Source organism: Lipotes vexillifer, unplaced genomic scaffold (assembly GCF_000442215.2).
Source record: "Lipotes vexillifer unplaced genomic scaffold, Lipotes_vexillifer_v1.1 scaffold496, whole genome shotgun sequence".
NCBI lineage: Eukaryota > Metazoa > Chordata > Mammalia > Artiodactyla > Lipotidae > Lipotes > Lipotes vexillifer.
The window spans coordinates 917956-938265 of record NW_006786690.1 but is presented as its reverse complement, the minus strand read 5'-3'; the positions used below and the strand labels follow the sequence as shown (position 1 = coordinate 938265).

General features: G+C 49.8%; 1 protein-coding gene across 1 annotated transcript in view; it reads right to left on the bottom strand.

Moving 5' to 3' along the window:
• Positions 1-2409, bottom strand: part of TENT5B (terminal nucleotidyltransferase 5B) — a 7085-nt gene extending 4676 nt beyond the window's left edge. The window contains exon 1 of the mRNA XM_007459098.1: positions 1974-2409. Coding sequence (XP_007459160.1) covers positions 1974-2237 — 264 coding nt within the window. The 5' untranslated portion in view covers positions 2238-2409. The remainder of the gene's footprint in view (positions 1-1973) is intronic.
• Positions 2410-20310: the final 17901 nt, after the last annotated feature.

Below are 20310 nucleotides of genomic sequence, written 5' to 3'. Positions count from 1 at the left end.
CACACACACACACACACACACACACACACACACACACACACACACACACACACACATCCCAATAGTTTGTGAAGCTGCCAGCTGCAGATTCCTGCCAGGAGATGGACTTTCTTCACACCAGGTGAAGGCACCTGTTTCCTTTGGATTCTGGAAGCAGAAGGGGCGTTGGAGAGCAGTTCAACCCATCCCCATTGAACAAATAGAGACACTGGGCCCAGCAAAGGGAGTTGACAACTGTCCAGGCCCTGAAACCAGATGTCCAACCTCCCAGTCCAACTCTGAAGTCGCCACTTCCCCCTCCCCACCACAGCCGGCAGCTCCCTGTTTTGTGATATTTCTGACCCTAGTCTAGGATAGCAGTACATTGTACTATTGTCACATTGTAGAGTCAGCTCCTATTGACCTGCAGTCTCCCCCCCCTGGCTGGAAGGCAGGCAGGCTGGGTCCCAGTCACATCTATGCCCCTAGTGTCCTGAACAGGGCCTGGCACAGAGCAGACACCTGTAAAGGCAGTTTGGACCATACTGATGGGGGCAGGGACTTCCCTCCAGGGCAGTGCATGGTGCAGAGGTGAATTGCCGCACTGGGCTCATGCCTGGGACAATAGTCCTAGAGATACAGCATTTGGGGCCCCAAGGTTGACCTGACTGTCAAGGCGAGAAAAGCCTCAACTGGTTTCCTAATTACCCCATGACAGTGGGGCAGCCAAGAAATGCCTCAGTGAGCACCACTGATGAGTCAGCCCTGGGGAATCTGTCCCCACCCCCTCCCATTCCTTGGGAGGGAGGGCGAGGTAATCCCCCAGCAAGCACCACTCCCCCTCTGTGGAAGCTAAGGCAGAAGGAGCAGGGTGGTGGCCTGCTTCACCTGGCTTGTATGGTTCACTTCCCCAGAAAGAAAGTTCATCTGCTGGCAGAAATATGCAGGAATTGTGGCTAGATTTTCTGGTTCCTTCTATCTGCTAACACCTAGAAGTTGAGTCTTGGGAACTGGGGAAGAGGTGGGAAAACCTTGAACCTGCAGTAACCGGCTCCTGGGAAGACCCAAGATTCTCTGGGTTTGATTTTCCCCTCTAGGTAATCTTAGGCAGCTCGCTGCCCCTCTTGGGGCCTCAGCTTCCCCAGCTATAAAATGCATACAATAATGACCATCTTCTGGTATTTCAGGGCATGACAGTGCTTGGGCTAACAGGTGAAAGAGCAATTTTAGGGCTGTTGAGAGTCAAGTAAAGGGAAGAGGGAGTCTGTGGAAGAGGAGAGGAGTTGCCAGAATTCTCTTCTGCTCCTCAGGAGAGAGGTGGGGCTTGGGGCCAGAGACTCGGCCCTCATTTCCAATTTTGGGGAGGGAGAGAAACACCTAAATTGGACACCTGATGTTGCCCTCCAGCATGCAGACATCAGGTCTGGACTGGTGCTTAATCTCCTCCTGCCACAACCCTACTTGAGAGGGAGTCCTTGCTGGAATTTCTCAGCTTTCCAACCTAGCGAGGGGGCTCTTGAGCCATGCGCTGTGGGAACACAGGACAGAGTCTGCTCCTAGAACCTTGAGAGAGGGAAGAGGTAGAGAGTGAGACCTGGGGATGACGATTTAGAGATGAAAAGAACTATTTTGGACTCAAGCATGTACATCTACCCACCCAGGGCTGCCTGGCATCTGTTGTCCTGCAGGCGGGGTTGTTCTTTCACAGCCAGGTCCCTCCCTATTTCCCACCCCTCTCCCAGCCAGGGCCTAGGTGAATGGTCCGAGCGGAACTGGGGCTCCTTAAGGGGCGGGGGACGGGAAAGTCAAGTGGGAAGAGAGTATGAGGTGCAGGGGGAGGAGGGTATGGACTACCATCAATGTCGTGCGATTTTGTTACAGCCCCTGTCCTTCTCTGAGCCTTGTTTTCTTAGCTTTCCAGCAAATCGAACAGACTCCGGGAGCCTCCCAGCCACGAGAGCCTCAGCCCCATATCCCCGCCCAGCGCCTCTCACCTGCACGATCTGCCGGGGCTGCACGCTCAGCGTGGGGAAGTTGCCGCGCCCATGAATGGGAATCGGTTCGCTCAGGAGCGCATCCAGTCGCTTCACCTGCGGCCAACTCAGCCCACTCAGGTGCCGTCCGAGGGAGGCCGATGCAGCCTCCGGGTCGGGGCCGCCGCCTGCCGGGGCGGCCGTAGCCACCGCCGAGGCCGCATGGGTCTCCACCTGTGCAGCCGCTCGGTCCGGGCTCTCCGCTCCGCTTTCCGAAGGCATCATTAGCCCGGCCCCGGGGCCCCGACGGCAGAAACCGGAGGGCGGTTAAGGGGAAGAGGGCAGGGAGAGCGGCTGGGCTGGGGCCAAAGCGGAGGGCACGGGACCGGACGGCAGCGACAGCGAGGCAAACCCAGGGGACACCTCCGACGGCAACTACCAACAGACCCTAAAGCTTGTGGCCTGGGGCCCAGCCGACTCTTATAGGCCGCGGGCGACACGCCCATTGGTCCCAGCTGCTGTCACACAGCGGGAACCGTCCCGCCTCTCAACGCTCCTACCATTGGTCAGCAGAGCTTTGCACGTGAGCCACTGGTCACCAGGAAGATTCCGATTGGCTAAAAGGCACGCCTCTGCCCCGCCCTCCTTCTCCGGCAGAATTCCCTCCTTTGGTCCTTAAAGAACTTCTCTTCTCCTTGATTGGCCCGGGCGGAAGGCGGGCCTGGATTTAAAGGGACTGCGCCCTCCAGGGGCAGACGTGAGGGAAGTGACCTGTGCAGTTTGTAGCGGAGTCGGACCGCTAAGATCCCCCCCCACCCCACCCCCACCCCCGCTGGAAGGAATTTCGAAATCACCCGGCCTGGTGCTGGTCATACGCTATTTTCAGAAGCCCAGAGAGATTGTGCCACTTGTTCAACTCCACACAGTGCTCCTCCTGCTCTCCGGCAATCTTCCAGAGTTGAGAAAAGGTAACACACTTGTATACCGTGGTTGATACTTATTTTTTTAAGGTGACTTTATTTGGAAATAGGGTCTTTTAAAATAATTTTATTTATTTAATTTATTTATTTTTGGCTGCGTAGGTCTTCGTTGCGGCGCACGGGCTTCTCATTGCAGTGGCTTCAGTAGTTGTGGCTCGCGGGGTTTAGAGCGCAGGCTCAGTAGTTGTGGCGCACGGGCTTAGTTGTCCCGCGACATGTGGGATCTTTTCAGACCAGGGCTCGAACCCATGTCCCCTGCACTGGCAGGCGGATTCTTAACCACTGCGCCACCAGGGAAGCATAATACTTTAAAAATGTACTCTCTTAAGTACGTCACTGCCTGGCCAGCGTTAATGTTTTGGTTTAGGAGTGAGGAAACCTGCTCAGAGAAGGGGTCTGACTCTCTCCAGGTCACACAGCAGGTGAGACGGGGCCCTGGTGCTGAATCTGCGCTATAGAATCTGTGGGCGCATGGTCTTTCCACTACACTTAAGCAGACCTAGGGCCTTCACTGGGCTGGAGGTTGGAGGGAAGCTGGAACTGGGGTGTTGGTCTTCTGGCAGGAGCTTCCTGGGCAGCTGGTGGAAGTCTTTCCTGCCAGCCTCTTACCTTTCTCAGGTCCTGTGTGACCTTGGGTAAGTCACTAAACCTCTCTAAGCCAGTTTCCTCATCTGCTCCAGAGAAGGGGCTCAATAATTTTTTTAAAAAATTTGATTTGATTATTTATAGTTGGTAAAACATTTTTGTATGTTCTATTGAAATAATACGTTTCCGTGTTTTTCTCTCGCACTTTACAGAGCCTAGTGGGATGAGGCTTATTATTGTTGTTACTTTTAATCTTTTTTTCTTATTTTAAATATATGTGCTTGTGGCAAAATTTTAGAAATTGAGTCTGATTCATCTCTGCAATATTCTCTTTTAAATTAAACATCATTCTTCTAACAATTAATTAAATACCATTCTCCTAACACCCCCATTCCATAAGGTAGGCTGGGCAAGGAGCAATGTGTCCAAAGTACAGACAGAGAAACCAAAACCTAGAAATGGTAAACCACATTCCAAGGTCACCAGGTTGTCTCAGACAGACCTAGGACTAGATCCCAGGAGCCTGACTCTCAGTCTAGAGCAGCTGCTTCCTCTGTCTGGAGGCCAGCCCAAGCAAGATCCTGCCCTTGTCCCCTCCCTCCCTCCCTCCATCTTATCTGGGGTCAGGGACTTCCTCTGGCCCCCAGGGTGGGGACCTGCTATTTGCTCCACTGCTTGGCTTTGTGACTTTGGGCAAGTCTCTTGCACTGTCCTCAGCGCAGTTGCTTGCTATTTTGTTTTACCGTCTCTTGAAAGATAAGAAATAGATAAGAAATATACTTCAACGAAACCCAGTCTCCAAACGCTTGACCTATCACTTCCATGCCCCAGCAGAGTAAGGAAAAGAAAGGAAACTAATATTTACTGGATAACCTACTATGCACCAGATACTTTATATACGTGATCTCTAATTCCTAAAAATACATCTCAAGAAGTGGCATCATTATCCTCAACTTACAGATGAAGAACCTAAGGTTTAGAGAGGTCAAGTGACATGCCTAAGGTCATACAACTACTAATTGGCAGTGTGAGACTTGAGCCCAGGTCTCCTGACTCCAGAGCCCTAATTCCCTCCTCTTCTTAAAAGACTTGGCACAGAACACAGAGTCATGCTTGGCATAACCCTGGATGAATGGACCCACAAGATCCATTCATCCATTCATTTATTCATTCATCAACCAACACAGATATACTAAGTACCTACTGTGTACCAGGGGCTGGGCTAGGCCCTGGGATATGATAGGCAAGGTCCCTGCCCTTCTCAAACTGACATTCAAGTGTAGTAAGACAATAGTCAAGTAAGTAAATAAATAAGACATTTTGAATAGTGCTAAAAAGAAAATAAAACAGGGACTTCCCTGGTGGTCCAGTGGGTAAGACTGTGCCCTCCCAATGCAGGGGGCCTGGGTTTGATCCCTGGTCAGGGAGCTAGATCCTGCATTCATGCCACAACTAAGAGTTCGCATGCCACAACTAAAGATCCCGCATGCTGCAACTAAGACCTGGCGCAGCCTAAATAAATAAATAAATAATAAATAAATAATTTTTAAAAACAGGGAAATGGAAGAGAGAGGAGAGAGCAGCCACAGGTGTATGTGAGTGTGAAAAATATATAGCAAGAGAGGGGAAGAGAACTAGAGAGATCAATATACATCATTAGATGGTGTAATCATGGAAGTCCTCCCTAAGGAGGTGGCATTTCCATTGTGTCTGCTGGATCCACTTCTGCCCTATCTCCCCATGCTTGTCCCTGGACAGCCAGAGCAGCAGAGAAGGTGCCAAGCTACATATTCCTAGAACTCTGACGGCTTTAGCTGGGAGGCCCTTTGGCAATCATTTTGTTTACTCTCTTCCCACTTTGTAGATGGGGAAACTGGGGTCCAGAAAGCAGAAGGGATTTACCCCAAGGAGACTGGCTAGGGCTGGAACTACACAGGGGCAGCGCCTTGTGGTGTGGGCTGGTGCTGTGCCAACCCCATACACTTGAATTAAGTTCTCTAAGGAAGGAAACTTAGAGATCTCTTTTCCTCTCCCCTTCCTTCTGCCTGGGCTAGGAAGAGCAATTAGTAAATTCATGCACTGTGAATCACCCTTCTGTTGACACTTCTATTTCCAAAGCTAATTGGTCCAATGTTTGACCAATCACAGGACCTGAACTTTAGTGTTGCGGGGTGTGTGTGACTTGGGGGTGTAGGAAGAGGAGAGAGAAGACAAGAGCAGGGGTAAACTCATAGGGTTTTTCATTTTCACCAAGACCAACTTTCAATTGTTCCAGTGAATGGAGGGGATAATGACAGCTGAAGTACATCCTGAAGAGTCCGACTGGCTTTCACGTTTTATATATGAGCCTTTTCCCCCCCGTACAGATTTCCCATCTTAATTCTGACTCCAACTGATTTTAAAAGGGAACTTACTCTGTATAATAATTGACTCATAGTGACACACTTTCCCTATCTGGGCCTCAGTTTCCTATTCTGTAAAATGGGAGAGAAATAGGAGTCAGGCTCTTCCATTCACACCTTCTATGATTTAAGGTGGTGGGAAGGGAGAAGAGGTCCCAGGAAAGTCTTGGTCCCTACATTGGCCCCTCAGCTCTTGGGACCCAAGGCAGGAGCATCCTGGGATCAGCCCACATTACTGAGTGCATTGTTCCTAGACCCACACCAGGCAGTTTCCACACAGTTTCTCATTCAATTTTCAGAACATAATCTTTTGACATAGGAGTCATCTTTCACTTTGCATGAGAGAAAACTGAGGCTCAGAGAAACTAATTAATTTGAGCATGAGTTGGCGAGTGGCGCTTCATATCCAGGTCTGGCTGAATCCCAGGCCCATGCCCTGCCCAGGGTCCTGCCCCTGAGGATGACTTGGTTTGTTCAATTACACACAGATAATCCTCCCCTATGGAGAACATCCATTCCCTCCTCCCATGGTTCCTGTCCTCCACCCTGCCTCAGTCCCTCATGGCCAAGGTGATTTCCGAGACCTTGTCATTACCAACAATTATGCCCCTACCCCAAGTAATTTCAATGTCAAGTATCCCATCCTCCTGACACCACCTCCTGTCTCTTCTGCTCACTCCCTCTAGAACCCTGACTCCATCAGTTCTGATCTACCAGGACTTCAATCCACTGATCTTCCCACCTTTTCCCCTACTGTTCCTCGCCCCCCTCATGTCCTGACTTTCCTCCTTAACCAGCTTAGATTCTGTGGACCATAATTATAATTACTTCCTTGCATACGCCCTCAACCCCCTTGCTCCTTTCTTGTTCAATTGCACTCACCTGGCAAAACCACACCCTGGTTAATCCAGCTCTGCACTTGCACCCACACAATTGGCAGAAGCTGGAGGAAGACACACAGCCCTGCTGACTGGTCTCACTTTAATGTCACACCCACCCTCCTCCAGGGAACCCTTTGCACTGTCTCGAGATGCTACCATATGACCCAGTCCTGTCACTCTCCCATGGTCCTATAGACAATTTCTTACCTTCTCCTCTCTCCTCAATCCCTGACAGCTCCTCCCCCAACCCTCCCTCAGCCCTTGACCTCGCTTCCTACCTCACTGAGAAGACAGAAGTGATCAAAAGAGAATTTCTGCAGACTCTCAACACCTCCTCTACCCAGTCCCTGGGGCTGTGCCTCATTTTTACCCTCCTTCCTGCTACCTTGGATGAACCCCATTTGCTCCTCTCTGTGCTTCCCTTCCACCCATACACCAGATCTCCTGCCTCTCACCTGCTCAAGGACTTCACTTGGGCCATTTCCCCCTCTCTACTGGTTCATTCCAATCAATGTTGAGACATAATTTTTTTGCATGTCAGAAAAAAACCACAACAAAACCAAGAAACCTCTCTTGACCTCACATCTGCATCCTCTCTACCCCATTTCTCTATGTAGATCTTCCTTGACTTACGGTGGGGTTACATCCTGATAAACCCATGGTAAGCTGAAAATATCCTAAACTGAAAATGCATTTAATACATGTAAACTACTTTTAACTAGGTTGAGCCTAGCCTACCTTAAACGTGCTCAGTACACTAACATTAGCCTGAACTGGGGCAAAATCACTTAATACAAAGCCTATTTTATAACTAAATGTTGATTATCTCATCTAATTTATTGAATACTGTATTGAAAGTGAAAGACAGAATGGGTGTAAATGTGTCAGTTGTTTCCCCTTGATGTGATGTGGTCCATATGGTTCAATGGGAGCTGCAGCTCACGGCCACTGCACAGCATCACGAGAGAGTATCAGACCCAAGATCGCTAGCCCAGGAGAAGATTAAAATTCAAAATTCAAAGTACATTTTCTACTGAATGAGTATTGCTTGTGCACCATTGTAAAGTCGAAAAATTGTTAAGTAGAACCATTGTAAGTTGAACCACCTTAAGTTGGGCACCATCTGTATAGCAGAACTCTTTGAAAGTGTTCATATTTGCTGCCTTCGCTTGTTCTCTTCTCGCTTGAACACGCTTTAATAAGGCTTTTGTCCCCACCACTAGACCAAGACTGCTTTTTGTCGAGGTCACCCATGACCTTCACATTGCTTAATCCAATCCTCAAGGGGTTTTGGCCCCACCGTGCAGCTTGCAGGATCTTAGTTCCTCCACCAGGGACTGGACCTGGGCCACAGCAGTGAAAGTGCCCAGTCTTAACCACTGAACTGCCAGGGAACTCCCCATCACATTTTTTTGGGAAATAGGTTTATTGAGATAAAATTTAGCTAATGAATTACATGGGTGAAGTGTATGATGGCTAACGTGCTTGGTATCCTGACAGAGCTGTTCAACCAGCACCATAATCAATTTTAGAACATTTTCGTCAGCCCCCAAAGAAACCCTGTGCCCTTTAGCAGTCACTCCCCATTTTCCCCCAACCCCTTCAACTCACAGGCAACCACTAATCTACTTTCTGCCTCTGTATAGATTGCCCTATTCTGGGCATTTCATATAAATGGAATCATACAATATGTGGTCTCTTGTGACTGGTTTCTTTTACTTAGCATAATGTTTTCAAGGTTCACTTATGTTAAAGCATGTATTAGTATTTCACTTTTTCTTTATTGACAAATAATATGCCACGGATATATGGATATACCACATTTTATTTATCCACTCATCAGCTGATGGACATTTGAGTTATTTCTACTTTTGGCTATTATGAATACTGCTATGAATATTCATGTACAAGTTTATTTTTAACTTTTTTTTTCTTTTTAAAGAGCAGTTTTAAATTCACAGCAAAATTGAGAGGAAGGTACAGAGATTTCCTGTGTAGACTCTGCCCCCACATATGCATAGTCTCCTCCATTATCAACAAAATCCCACCAGAGTGGTACATTCTTTACAACGGATGAACTTACATTCACACATCATCATCACTCAAAGTTTACATGAGGGTCCACTCTTGGTGTTGTACACATACAAGTTTTTGTGTGGACATGTATTTTCATGTCTCTTGGGTAAATATCTAGAAGTGGAATTACTGGTCATAGGTAATAAGGTAACTTTATGCTTACCCACTTGAGGAACTGCCAGACTGGTTTCCAGAGCAGCTGCACCATTTTACATTTCTCACCAGTGGTGTATAAGGGTTACAATTTCTCCATATCCTTGTCAACACTTGTTATTATATGTCTTTTTTGTTTGTTTTTTTGTCGTACGTGGGCCTCTCACTGTTGTGGCCTCTCCCGTTGCGGAGCACAGGCTCCGGATGTGCAGGCTCAGCGGCCATGGCTCACGGGCCCAGCCGCTCCGCGGCATGTGGGATCTTCCCGGACCGGGGCACGAACCCGTGTCCCCTGCATCGGCAGGCGGACTCTCAACCACTGCGCCACCAGGGAAGCCCCATATGTCTTTTTGATTATAACCATCTTAGAAGTAGTGTCTCATTGTGGTTTTGATTTGGATGTCTCTGATGGCTAATGATGTTGAATTTCTTTTCATGTGCTTATTGGCCATCTGTATCTTTGGAGGAATGTCTATTAAAATCCTGTACCCATTTTAAGTTGCTTTTTTTTTTTTTTTTTTGGCTGTGCCGTGCAACGTGTGGGATCTTAGTTCCCCTACCAGGGATGGAACCCGGGCCCCCTGCAGTGGAAGCGCGGTGTCCCAACCACTGGACCACCAGGGAAGTCCCCTAAATTGCATTATTTTAAAAAGTTATTGTTGGGACTTCCCTGGTGGTGCAGTGGTTAAGACCCCGTGCTCCCAGTGCAGGGGGCCCGGATTCCATCCCTGGTCAGGGAACTAGATTCCACATGCATGCCGTAACTTGAGTTCGCGTGCCGAAACTAAGGAGCACCTGCCACAACTAAGACCCGGTGCAACCAAATAAATAAATAAATACTTAAAAAAATTATCTTTAAAAAAATTGTTGAGTTCTGAGGGTTCTTTATATATTCTAGATACAAGTCCCTTATCAGATATATGATTTGCAAAATTTTCTTCCATTCTAATTGTCAATTCTTAATCCTCATATTTTCCTAGATCTATAAATTGCATGTGACACAGCTGATCATTCCCTCCTCTTTGAAATACTTTCTTCACTTCGCTTTTAAGATATCTTACTATCCTGATTTTTCTCCTATTTCACTGACTACTGTTTTGTGGTTTCCTTCTCATCCCCTCAACTGCTGAACAGTGAAGTGCCCAGGCCTCACTCCCTGGTCCTCTTCTCTTTTCTTTTCTTTTCTTTTTTTTTTTTTGCGGTACGCAGGCCTCTCACTGTTGTGGCCTCTCCCGTTGCGGAGCACAGGCTCTGGACGCGCAGGCTCAGCGGCCATGGCTCACGGGCCCAGCTGCTCCACGGCATGTGGAATCTTCCCAGACCGGGGCACGAACCCGTGTCCCCTGCATCAGCAGGCGGACTCTCAACCACTGCGCCACCAGGGAAGCCCCTCTTCTCTTTTCTGTCTACACTCACTCCCTTGGTGATCTCATCCAGTTTCAAGCTTTAAATGCCATCTCTGTGCTGGCAAATCCCAGATTTATATATTCCAGCCCAGAGCTCTCTCCTGAACTCCAGGCTCGTTTATTTAATTTTACACAACACCTCTATATGTATCTTTATGATGTCCTCAAACTTTGCACATCAAAAGCTGAATTCTTTTTTTTTTTAATTTTGAAAAAAATTTATTATTTTTGGCTGTGTTGGGTCTTTGTTGCTGCGTGCGAGCTTTCTCTAGTTGCGGTGAGCAGGGGCTACTCTTCGTGGCGGTGTGCTGGCTTCTCATTGCGGTGGCTTCTCTTGTTGCAGAGCACGGGCTCTAGAGCGCGCGGGCTTCAGTAGATGCAGCACGTGGACTCAGTAGTTGCGGCTCGCGGGCTCTAGAGCACAGGCATAGTAGTTGTGGCGCACGGGCTTAGTTGCTCTGCGGCATGTGGGATCTTCCCGGACCAGGGCTCGAACCCGTGTGCCCTGCATTGGCAGGCGGATTCTTAACTACTGCGCCACCAGGGAATCCCCCAAAACTGAATTCTTGAACTCAATTGCTCCTCCCACAGCAAATGGCAACTTTCAGTTCTTGGGCTGAACACATGAATCCATTTTTTATTCCTTTTTCCTCTCACATCCCACATCCAGTTTGTCCGCAAGTCTTGTTGGCTCTACCTTCAGAATACAGGCAGACTCTGAGCCCATCTTTCCCCCCACCCAGCTTGCTGCCACCTCCGTGGGCATCACCCCCCCTCCCCTGGATTATTGGAGCCTCCCTGCTGGCCCCCCTGCTATTGCACTTGTCTCCTGCAGTGTGGTTTCAACCCAGCAGCCAGAGCGATCCTTTTAAAGCACAAGTCAGATCATGTCATTTTAATGCCTCCATCTCACTTGGAGTAAAAGCCAAAGTCCTCCACTCACCACAAGGCTCCATGGGACACCCCACCCCCATCTCCTCCCACTCTGCCCTCGCTCATCTGCTGCGGGTACACTGGCCTTCTTGATACTCCTCTCCCACCTCAGAGCCTTTGCAAATTGCTTTCATCTGCCTGATACGCTCATCCCCTCTGGGCCACATGGCTTCTGCCCAGTTCCTCCAGGTCTTTTTCTCAGTGTGTCCTTTTCTCAGTGAGCCCTAACTGCCCAATTAGAATGGCAGTCTCCCCTCCCCACCCTCTCCTCTGCTTTATTGTTTCCATAGCACCCAGCACCATCTACACATCATGCTAAACATCATACCTATTTATTGCCTGTTTGTCTGTTGGAACAGAAGCTCCAGGAGGGCAGAGATTTTGTCTGTTTTTGTTTTCTGTGTATCCCAGCTCCTGGGACGAGTGAAGAGTTGCTTGAGGGAAGGAGGAAGGAGCACTCTTCCAGAACCTGATCTTGCAGGGAGTGGTGCAGTACGGCTAGAGACAGATCTCTGAGGAGGGACTTGAACGGAGTCCTCCTCAAGGTTATGGAAAGTTGGTTCCTGTTTCCAGCCAAGGAAGCCTGGTGAAGTAGGAGCCAAAAGCTTGAGTTCCTGTTCCAGCTTGGCCTCTTATGGGCTGTGTGCAACTGGGTGCAAATCACTCCCTTTCACTGAGCCTGGGTTTTCTCATCTGCTCATTGGGGTATTATGACCTAGTCTCAGGGCTGGCATAAAAGACCCAGTGCATGAGGGGTCCTGGCATGTAGTCAACACTCAGTGCATGCTTGCTCTCCCCAGAAGCAGAACTAATTTGCTAATTTGGAGCAAGGTTCAGATAGGTGTGGGTTTTTGCGGGGGTTGGGGGAGGAAGGAGGAAGAGAGAGTGAGACCATACCAGCAGATGAGGCTCTGGGAGAGAAAGAGGAGGCTGAGGGCTAGACCCTAAAGGACAGGGAGAGACACCAGAAGACAGAGCTGTGAGCAGGGCATTCTCAGATCTCACTTCACTCACCTATGAGGCAGCTCATAAAGCCCCACCCCGACCAAACTCATTTGCGCCCGTCCAGCCCCTTGGGGAGGCAGGCAGACATGACTGATGGTTGATTACACCCATTTCTTGGGTGGGGAAACTGAGGCTCAGGAGGTGGCAATATGCATCTCTGTCTCATCTCCCTTGCTAGAGGTGAGCTCCTCAGGTTCAAGGGTTGCCCACTTCCATCTCTGTCTCCTCAGGGCTGACGCTGCCAACTGAAAACAGGAGTGGGTATTCATCAGTGGGTTTCCAGCCCCAGCAGACCGCACACCCTCTTTTATAATAAATTTCTTGCAATATCTCTTTCCTGTAATGGAGTGAGATTCACAGATAAAATATCCTATTCACACACTCAAAATTTTGAAAAAAAAAAAAAATCAGGGCTTCCCTGATGGCACAGTGGTTGAGAGTCCGCCTGCCGATGCGGGGGACACGGGTTCGTGCCCCAGTCCGGGAAGATCCCACATGCCGCGGAGCGGCTGGGCCCGTGAGCCATGGCCGCTGAGCCTGCACGTCTGGAGCCTGTGCTCCGCAACGGGAGAGGCCACAACAGTGAGAGGCCCGCGTACTGCAAAAAAATAAATAAATAAATAATAATTTTTAAGAATCAAGGTAATGCCCTAACTGAAATTTAGAGAAGAAATGAAAGGAAGGTAATCTGTTTTTTTTTCATGATTTAATTTTAATTGATATATAATTATAAAACATGACTTAAGTTTCGGTGTGTGACATGGTTTGATATTTGTATACATTGTGAAATGATCGCCACAATGTCTAGCTAACATCTATCACCACAGGTAGTTACAATTTTTTTTCTTGTGATGAGAACTTTTAAGATCTACTCTCTTGGGACTTCCCTGGCAGCAGTCCTGTGGCTAAGACTCCGCACCCACCACAGCTAAAGATCCCACAGGCGGCAACGAAGATCCCGCAGTGCAGCCAAATAAATAAATAAAATAAATATTAAAGATTTACTCTCTTAGCAACTTCTGAATTATGATACAGTATTATTAACTTTAGTCACCATGCAGGACACCCATGATTTATTTATCTTAACTGGGAATTTGTAGATATTTATTTATTTTTTTGCTGTGTAAATACACAGGCAGACACTTGCAAAACAGGGCTTGTCAAATTGAAATGTGCATAGGAGTTACCTGGGGATCTTGTTAAAGTGGAGATTCTGAACAGCAGGTCTGGGGAAGGACCTGACAACCTGCATCTCTCACCAGCTCCCCGGTGTTGCCCAGCAGCTGCTCCACTGGCGCTGACGGGAGAAGACGCTTCCTGTTCCCTGGGCCCACGCACCACTCTGCCTTCCCAGCAGGACCTCTGCCCAGGGCCATCCCCTCCCCAGGCCCGAGCAAGGGGCAGCCCTGTCAGGACGGCCCAGAACAAACACTGCCCAGGAAAGCGCCCGCCCTGCTGCCAAGCCTCATTCCTGGCACCCATGTGGCTGGGTGCCCGCTGCAGAGACAGCAGTTCCCACAGGAGGAGCCCGCCCTGGGGTATGGGCCACTGGGGAGGGAGGGAAGCCCTGGGAATCAGCGTCTGAAGGGGTGAGGGCTTTGTGTCCCTGCCGCACTGCAGCTTGGGCCACTAAATCCCAGTGCATTGTTTTCTTGCCCTGAGCACCCTCCCATCCCCCTGTCTTCCACTTCTCCCTCATTCCTTTTGCCCTCAGTCTGGCCTAGGCCCTTGTAATGGGGAGCCCAGATTAATCTAGCTGTTCCCTATCCCGAGAAACTTTCAGGCTGGAGGCCAGCAGACAGGCAAACAGACACCTTTCACCTTTAAGCAGGTGTTCTGTCAAAGGAGGTATGTGGGAGGGAACTCATTTCCAGCCTTTCGGGTGCCAATCAGAGAAGGCTTCCTGGAGGCAGCAGGAGCCCAGCAGGGCGTGAAGGCTGTGGAGGGATGCCTTAGACAGCCCTCTCTCCCAGAGTCCCCGCCTGGCCAGGGCCTGCTGATTTGGGGCACCAGCAGGGGCATTGCTGCTGTGAAGATTCCAAAGGACCCCATTTTACGGGCTAGGGTAGAGGATAGAGAAGCTGGGTTTGAGGCCCAGCTGTGCTGCTGACATACTGTGTGCCTTCTGGGGCAAGCCCTTTTCCTGTCTGGGCCACCATAAAGGGATGGGATCTGGGGATCCCCAAGGCCAGTCTAGCTCTAAAGCCTGCGGTCCCTTGGTGACCAATGAGGAGGATTTATCACCTCTGAGGTGGGGAGGCCAGACAGCAGGCTTATGCAGGGCTGGAGCTGGCTCTGGGCAGGGGTGTGGGTTCCGGGGAGACTCTGAGGCTTGTCTCCCACCTGAGAGCTAGGCCAGACTGTTCTACTTTCTGGGCTCTGCTGGAAGGCAAAACATTAACCCATGACAGCATGAATAACAAATGACAACAGGAATAACAGATGCCCCTCCCTCCCACGAGGACTGTGCTCCACAGCTTACAAAGCTGTTTTCTTGCTACCATCTCATTTGATCCTCACAAACTTGGCGTTAGTGCCATTTGACAGATGAGAAAACTGAGGCCCAGAGAAGTCAAGTCACTAGCACAAGGTCTCAGAGCTAAGAAGACATCCCAGGACTTAAACCCAGTATCCCATACATGGTTTAGGGAAAGTTTCCTGAATCTCCTGGGTCTGAATTGTTCATGAAGCACAGCCCTTGAACATGGGGCCCTAAGTTTCCATCAGGATCATTAACTTTGGATATTAGAGCTGGAAGGCTAAATCTCTCACTGTACAGGTGGGGAAACTGAGGCTGTAGAGAGGAAGGGTCTTGCCCATTTGCTAGGTAAGGTACTGACCTCCACCCCTAGGTTCTCAGATGAAGTTCCTGGGGCTTTTTCAGCTCCCTCTCCTCCTAGTGATCTGGAGGCCTGTGTTTGGGCACAGTGGGGAGGGAGGGTTTAGTGCTAGAATCCTCCAAATCAAAGAGGGAGCCTGACAGGAATGGGGAGGGGTTAGGTCTTAGAAAATATGCTTTGCCTTTAGGCTTTGTTTCCTAAGATGAAGATGTGTCACTAAAGCAAGGAGGAGATGGTGGTAGGTTTTAATTTCACTGTTTGCTCAAGCCTTGACTGCAGAGGTGGATGATGCTCAGCCAACCCCTGGCCAGGTCTGCCCCCGCTTTGGGCTCAAGGCCCTGGCTTTAACATGATTTTAGTGGTGAGCCTGTGTCAGGCACAGATGGAAATGGGAGTGTGTTTTCTGTGGCCCGATCGTAGCCCAACCCAGAATAAGGGTGGGGTTCTGTTTGGGCCTGGGTGGCGATCTTCGTCACTGGGCTCAGGTCCAGTTTATGACCAAGGTCAGGGCTCATCCTGGGAGCAAGGAGCAGGGAGCAAGGAGAAGCAGCCCTTGGTCCCTCCCAGGGCAGACCCAGCCCAGGAGGGTGAGTCAGGCAGTCCGGCTGGGAGGCCACCGGCCTTCCTTTAGGCTCCTGGTCTGGAGCAGAGGCTCTGGTGAAGGTGATGCCCAGGCTCTCTGGTCCACCATCAGGTGTGTCTTAAGGGGAGGTGACCTCCCACCTCCACCCAACATCCTCCCAACAGACAACCTGCCCACCTGGGCTCTGGACTCTTTCTGCTGGTCCTGCTCCAGGCTCTGAAGTTTATGGAGGCAAGTGGTGCGGATCATGGTCTCTAACTGTCCTCAGGGCTCTGTCCAGAGGCAAGCTGATGAATTGGCTAGCTGGGAAAAAGAACCAAAAGCCCTCCACTGTGGCAGATTTCAAGCCGCTCATGCGATGTCACTGCATGTAGAGTTGGGAAGAGACTCACAGAATCAGCTCTTGCAAGCAGGTAGGAGCCAGCTACAGCACACCACTGGCTCTGTCCCAGGACAGTCCCACTGCCATCCACAGGGCAGGTAGGGGCTCGGGTCCCACTTGCTCACAGGGGCAGGGTGCCCTCGAGGGTTTCCTGTCCTGTCCTTGTGCCTGTTGGTGTGAAGGTCACGGTGATTATGATTGTGATTGACATTGTGATTGTGAGGGTTGAGGCTTCACTTGCTACCACTGACCTCTTCTCAGTCAAGGAAGTGCCTCCGTCCCCCGAGGGAAACTGCCAGGAGGTGTGTGCCCAGGAGTACGATGGCCGATTAGGTCCTTCCCAGGGCTGTATCATGGCTCTTTCCAGGACACTGGAAGCCTGTTGTGGCCTTATGGACAGATGTCCTGCCATCTCCTACTTCCCCTGTACATCGATGACCTAGCCTCATGCCTCACTGAGGAAGCAGGAGCCCAATGTGTGGGAAGCCCAGCGCTTACCTCTACTGACCCTATAGCCCTCCCTGCACTCGGCCCATCTTCTCCTTCCCTACTCATTCCCGAGAACGAGGCCCTCCTCTTATCAAAGGATGGTGCTTAGTGGCTTCCCATTGACGGGAATAAAAATCCCACTTCTTTCCCCGGCTGATTTTATTTTACCTTATTTATTTATTTATAGTTTTGGTCCTGCCACATGGCATGCGGGATCTTAGTTCCCCGACCTGGGATCAAACCCGTGCCCCCTGCAGTGGAAGTGCGGAGTCTCAACCACTGGACCGCCAGGTAAGTCTCTCCCCAGCTGACTTTAACCTCACCTCCTCCCACCCTTGCTTCCTATGTTCCAGCTACTCGGGCCACCTTTCTGTTCCACAAGCACAGCAAGTTTGTTCCGGCCTCAGGGTCTCGGAGTCCACAGTCGCCCCAGATCTCTGCACAACAGCTTCAGCTTCCCCTCAGAGTCCTTCCCTGACCTCCGCCTCTTAAGGGGCTCCCCCAGTTCCTCTTCATCTCATCCTCTTTGTGTTTCCTGCCCTGCAGTGTTCTTGTCTACTTATGTGTTATGGATTCGACTGTCTTCCCCATTAGATTGTAAGCTCTACGGTGCAGGGACCTCATTCTCTGCTGTTTCTGGTACCTGGTCTGTGCCCAATAAAAGGATATGGAATAAATGAATAGATGTCTGTGTTTCTTCCCTCTTTGTTCTCCCTGGGTCATTGCTAGCATCTTGTTTGAATGTCCAGGCCTGGTTTCTGCTCTGTGCTGGGCTATAAATGGAAGGGGCAATGTCCCAACTGCACTTGGCCAGAGTGCAGGGCACTTGTGGTGGTGGCATCAGAAGTTGGTAGGTGATTGCAAGGGGCTTTGGGTCTGACCAGTGTTGAAAGGTCCAGATGCCACTGACCTGGGTTTGGTTTTAATAAAGAAGGCAGCATCTCCTAGCTTCATGCTATCATTACCACCAGGCTTCCTTACTGGGTGGACTTTTGTTGGTTTTTGGCTGCCCTACATCCCAACCCCCTTTCCCTTTAGAGGGAAGACCCCACTACACAGGTCTCGATGGACATCCTACTACTGAAGTTAAGGGGACCACAGGCCCCTCCTCCCACTCCTTGGCAGATAGGACATGGGCACATGACCTGGACTCGGCCAAGTGGATGCCTCAGCCCAGAGCTTTGAATCTTGAGTGAGTGATGCAAAGATATGAGGGTTTAGGGCTTCCCTGGTGGCTCAGTAGTTGAGAGCCCGCCTGCCGATGCAGGGGACGCGGGTTCGTGACCCGGTCCAGGAAGATCCCACACGCCGCGGAGCGGCTGGGCCCGTGAGCCATGGCCGCTGAGCCTGTGCGTCCGGAGCCTGTGCTCCACAACGGGAGAGGGCACAACAGTGAGAGGCCTGCGGACCGCAAAAAAAAAAAAAAAAAAAAAGATATGAGGGTTTAGAATTCACTCAGAAAGGTGGCCTTTGGTAGTAGTGGTCAGTGTGGTGTCTGACGGTGACAGTTCTATCTGGGTGTCTTGCTGAGGGGCTTGGTCTGTCCAATGCTGTCACTTCCTTGGTTCCTGCCCTTTATCTCAGCCTGGATCACCGGGCTTTGTGTCCATTCTGGGAACTCCCCAATATCTTTTGTTTCTTCATAGGTCAGCCAGAGTCAGGTTCTATTGCTTGCACCCAAGAACTCTTATTGCCACCTACCTCCACCACTAGACATTGTCATTATCACCATTCCCATCAATCCCAAGATCAAGCACCCATCAATTTAGCCCCATAATCTTCACCAGACACCATCACCATCCATGTCTTGTGACTTCAAGCATCAGTAGCTTTAACTATCTTCAGGCTCTCAAACTGTATTTGTCAGGGTTCAGTGCAGGAAACAGAAACCCTGCCTTAGTGTTTTTAGCAGGAAGGTATTTAATAGAGGACAATTGTTCCAGAGGCCGAATGAGCCACACTTCTAAGAATGACTCCCAGAACCATACAGAAATGATCCACCAAGAGAGTCACTGTGAATTCAAGAACACGCCCCTGAAGCTTCAGTCCAGGAATCAGGAAGCTGCAGGTAAGAAGTTGCTACCACCACATTCACAATTGCCACTGCCTCTGGGCAAGCAGGAAGCTGGACCTGATACCAGAACACTGCTGCAGGAAAACCTCCTGTTACCGCAAACTTGCGGGGCGGCAGAAACAGCCAAAAGGGAGCAAAAAAACAAAAACCAAAAAACAAACCCCCAACAACAACCAAATCATAAATAGTGCTTATTATGTGGCCAGCACTCTTCTATTATTATCCCTATTTTATGAATGAGAAAACCGAAGCACAGAAAGGGCTGCACCTCACTTTAGCCTTCCAAATCTTGCTGGAGTGAATCTAATAAGTGGAGCCTGTTCCACATATAAACACTGCAAGGGAGGGAAATGTAGTTGTTAACTTTCCAACCTCCCTGTCTAGGAGGGTGGGATGGAGGCTGAGAGAGCCCAGCCACAGGATCTACCCTGTAAACCATCACTACCACTGTCACCTCTCCATCAACGCTTTTTTTCCCCCCGAAATAAACTCTGCTTTATTTAGATAGCAAAAGGTTGAGAATCAAACATTATATTTTATCTTTTTTTTTTGGCTGTGTTGGATCTTCATTGCTGTGTGCGGGTGTTCTCTAGTTGCGGCAAGCAGGGGCTACTCTTGTTTCGGAGCCCGGGCTCTAGGCGCACGGGCTTCAGTAGTTGCGGCATGTGGGCTCAGTAGTTGTGGCTTGTGGGCTCTAGAGCGCAGGCTCAGTAGTTGTGGCCCGCGGGCTCAGTAGTTGTGGCTCATGGGCTCTAGAGAGCAGGCTCAGTAGTTGTGGTGCACGGGCTTAGTTGCTCCGCAGCATGTGGGATCTTCCCAGACCAGGGCGCGAATCCATGTCCCCTGCATTGGCAGGCGGATTCTTAACCGCTGCGCCACCAAAGAAATCTTCAAACACTATATTTTAAACCTCATTTGCACATCTTTGAAACCAGAGGGGACATCCCTGGGCCAATCACCTGGGATGACCTTGGCTGACAGACACCTGGATGAGGGAACCATCCCCTTAACCACCATCAAGTCATTACCAGCCCCATCACCTCCTCCACCAACACTGAGCTCTGACAGCCGTCACCTTTTCCATCACTTGACAAACGTCATCATCAATGTCACTACCACCATTGTCATGATTATCCCCATTACCTCCATCCCCAGCGGCAGGGCGGTGTTGAGCAGCCATTGAGCTCACTTCCTTGCCTTTGTGCTCCAAAAAGTAATTGCTTAATTAGATGATTGTGCTTTGAGCTATTTCCTCAAAGTAGGCAATCTTCCCAGGCTCCGATGAGGCTGGGGATGGTTTATATACTGGAGGGGTCTGCCCCTGTGAGTGTGGCTGTGAGGGTCCAAGGCAAGCCTCTGGGAGGCCATTCCATCCATCCCCCTGCCTTCGTGGTGGAGAAAAGCAACATAGTAATTAGGAGTGCTGGTCAAGTTAGTCTAGGTCAGCTTAGACAAGTCACTTCACCTTTCTGGGTCTCAGTTTCTTTATCTGTAAAATAGGATAGTTCTTAAAGAGGAACGTGGGGATTAGAGGTAATGTAAATAAAGAACCTGGCACAGTGCTTAGTG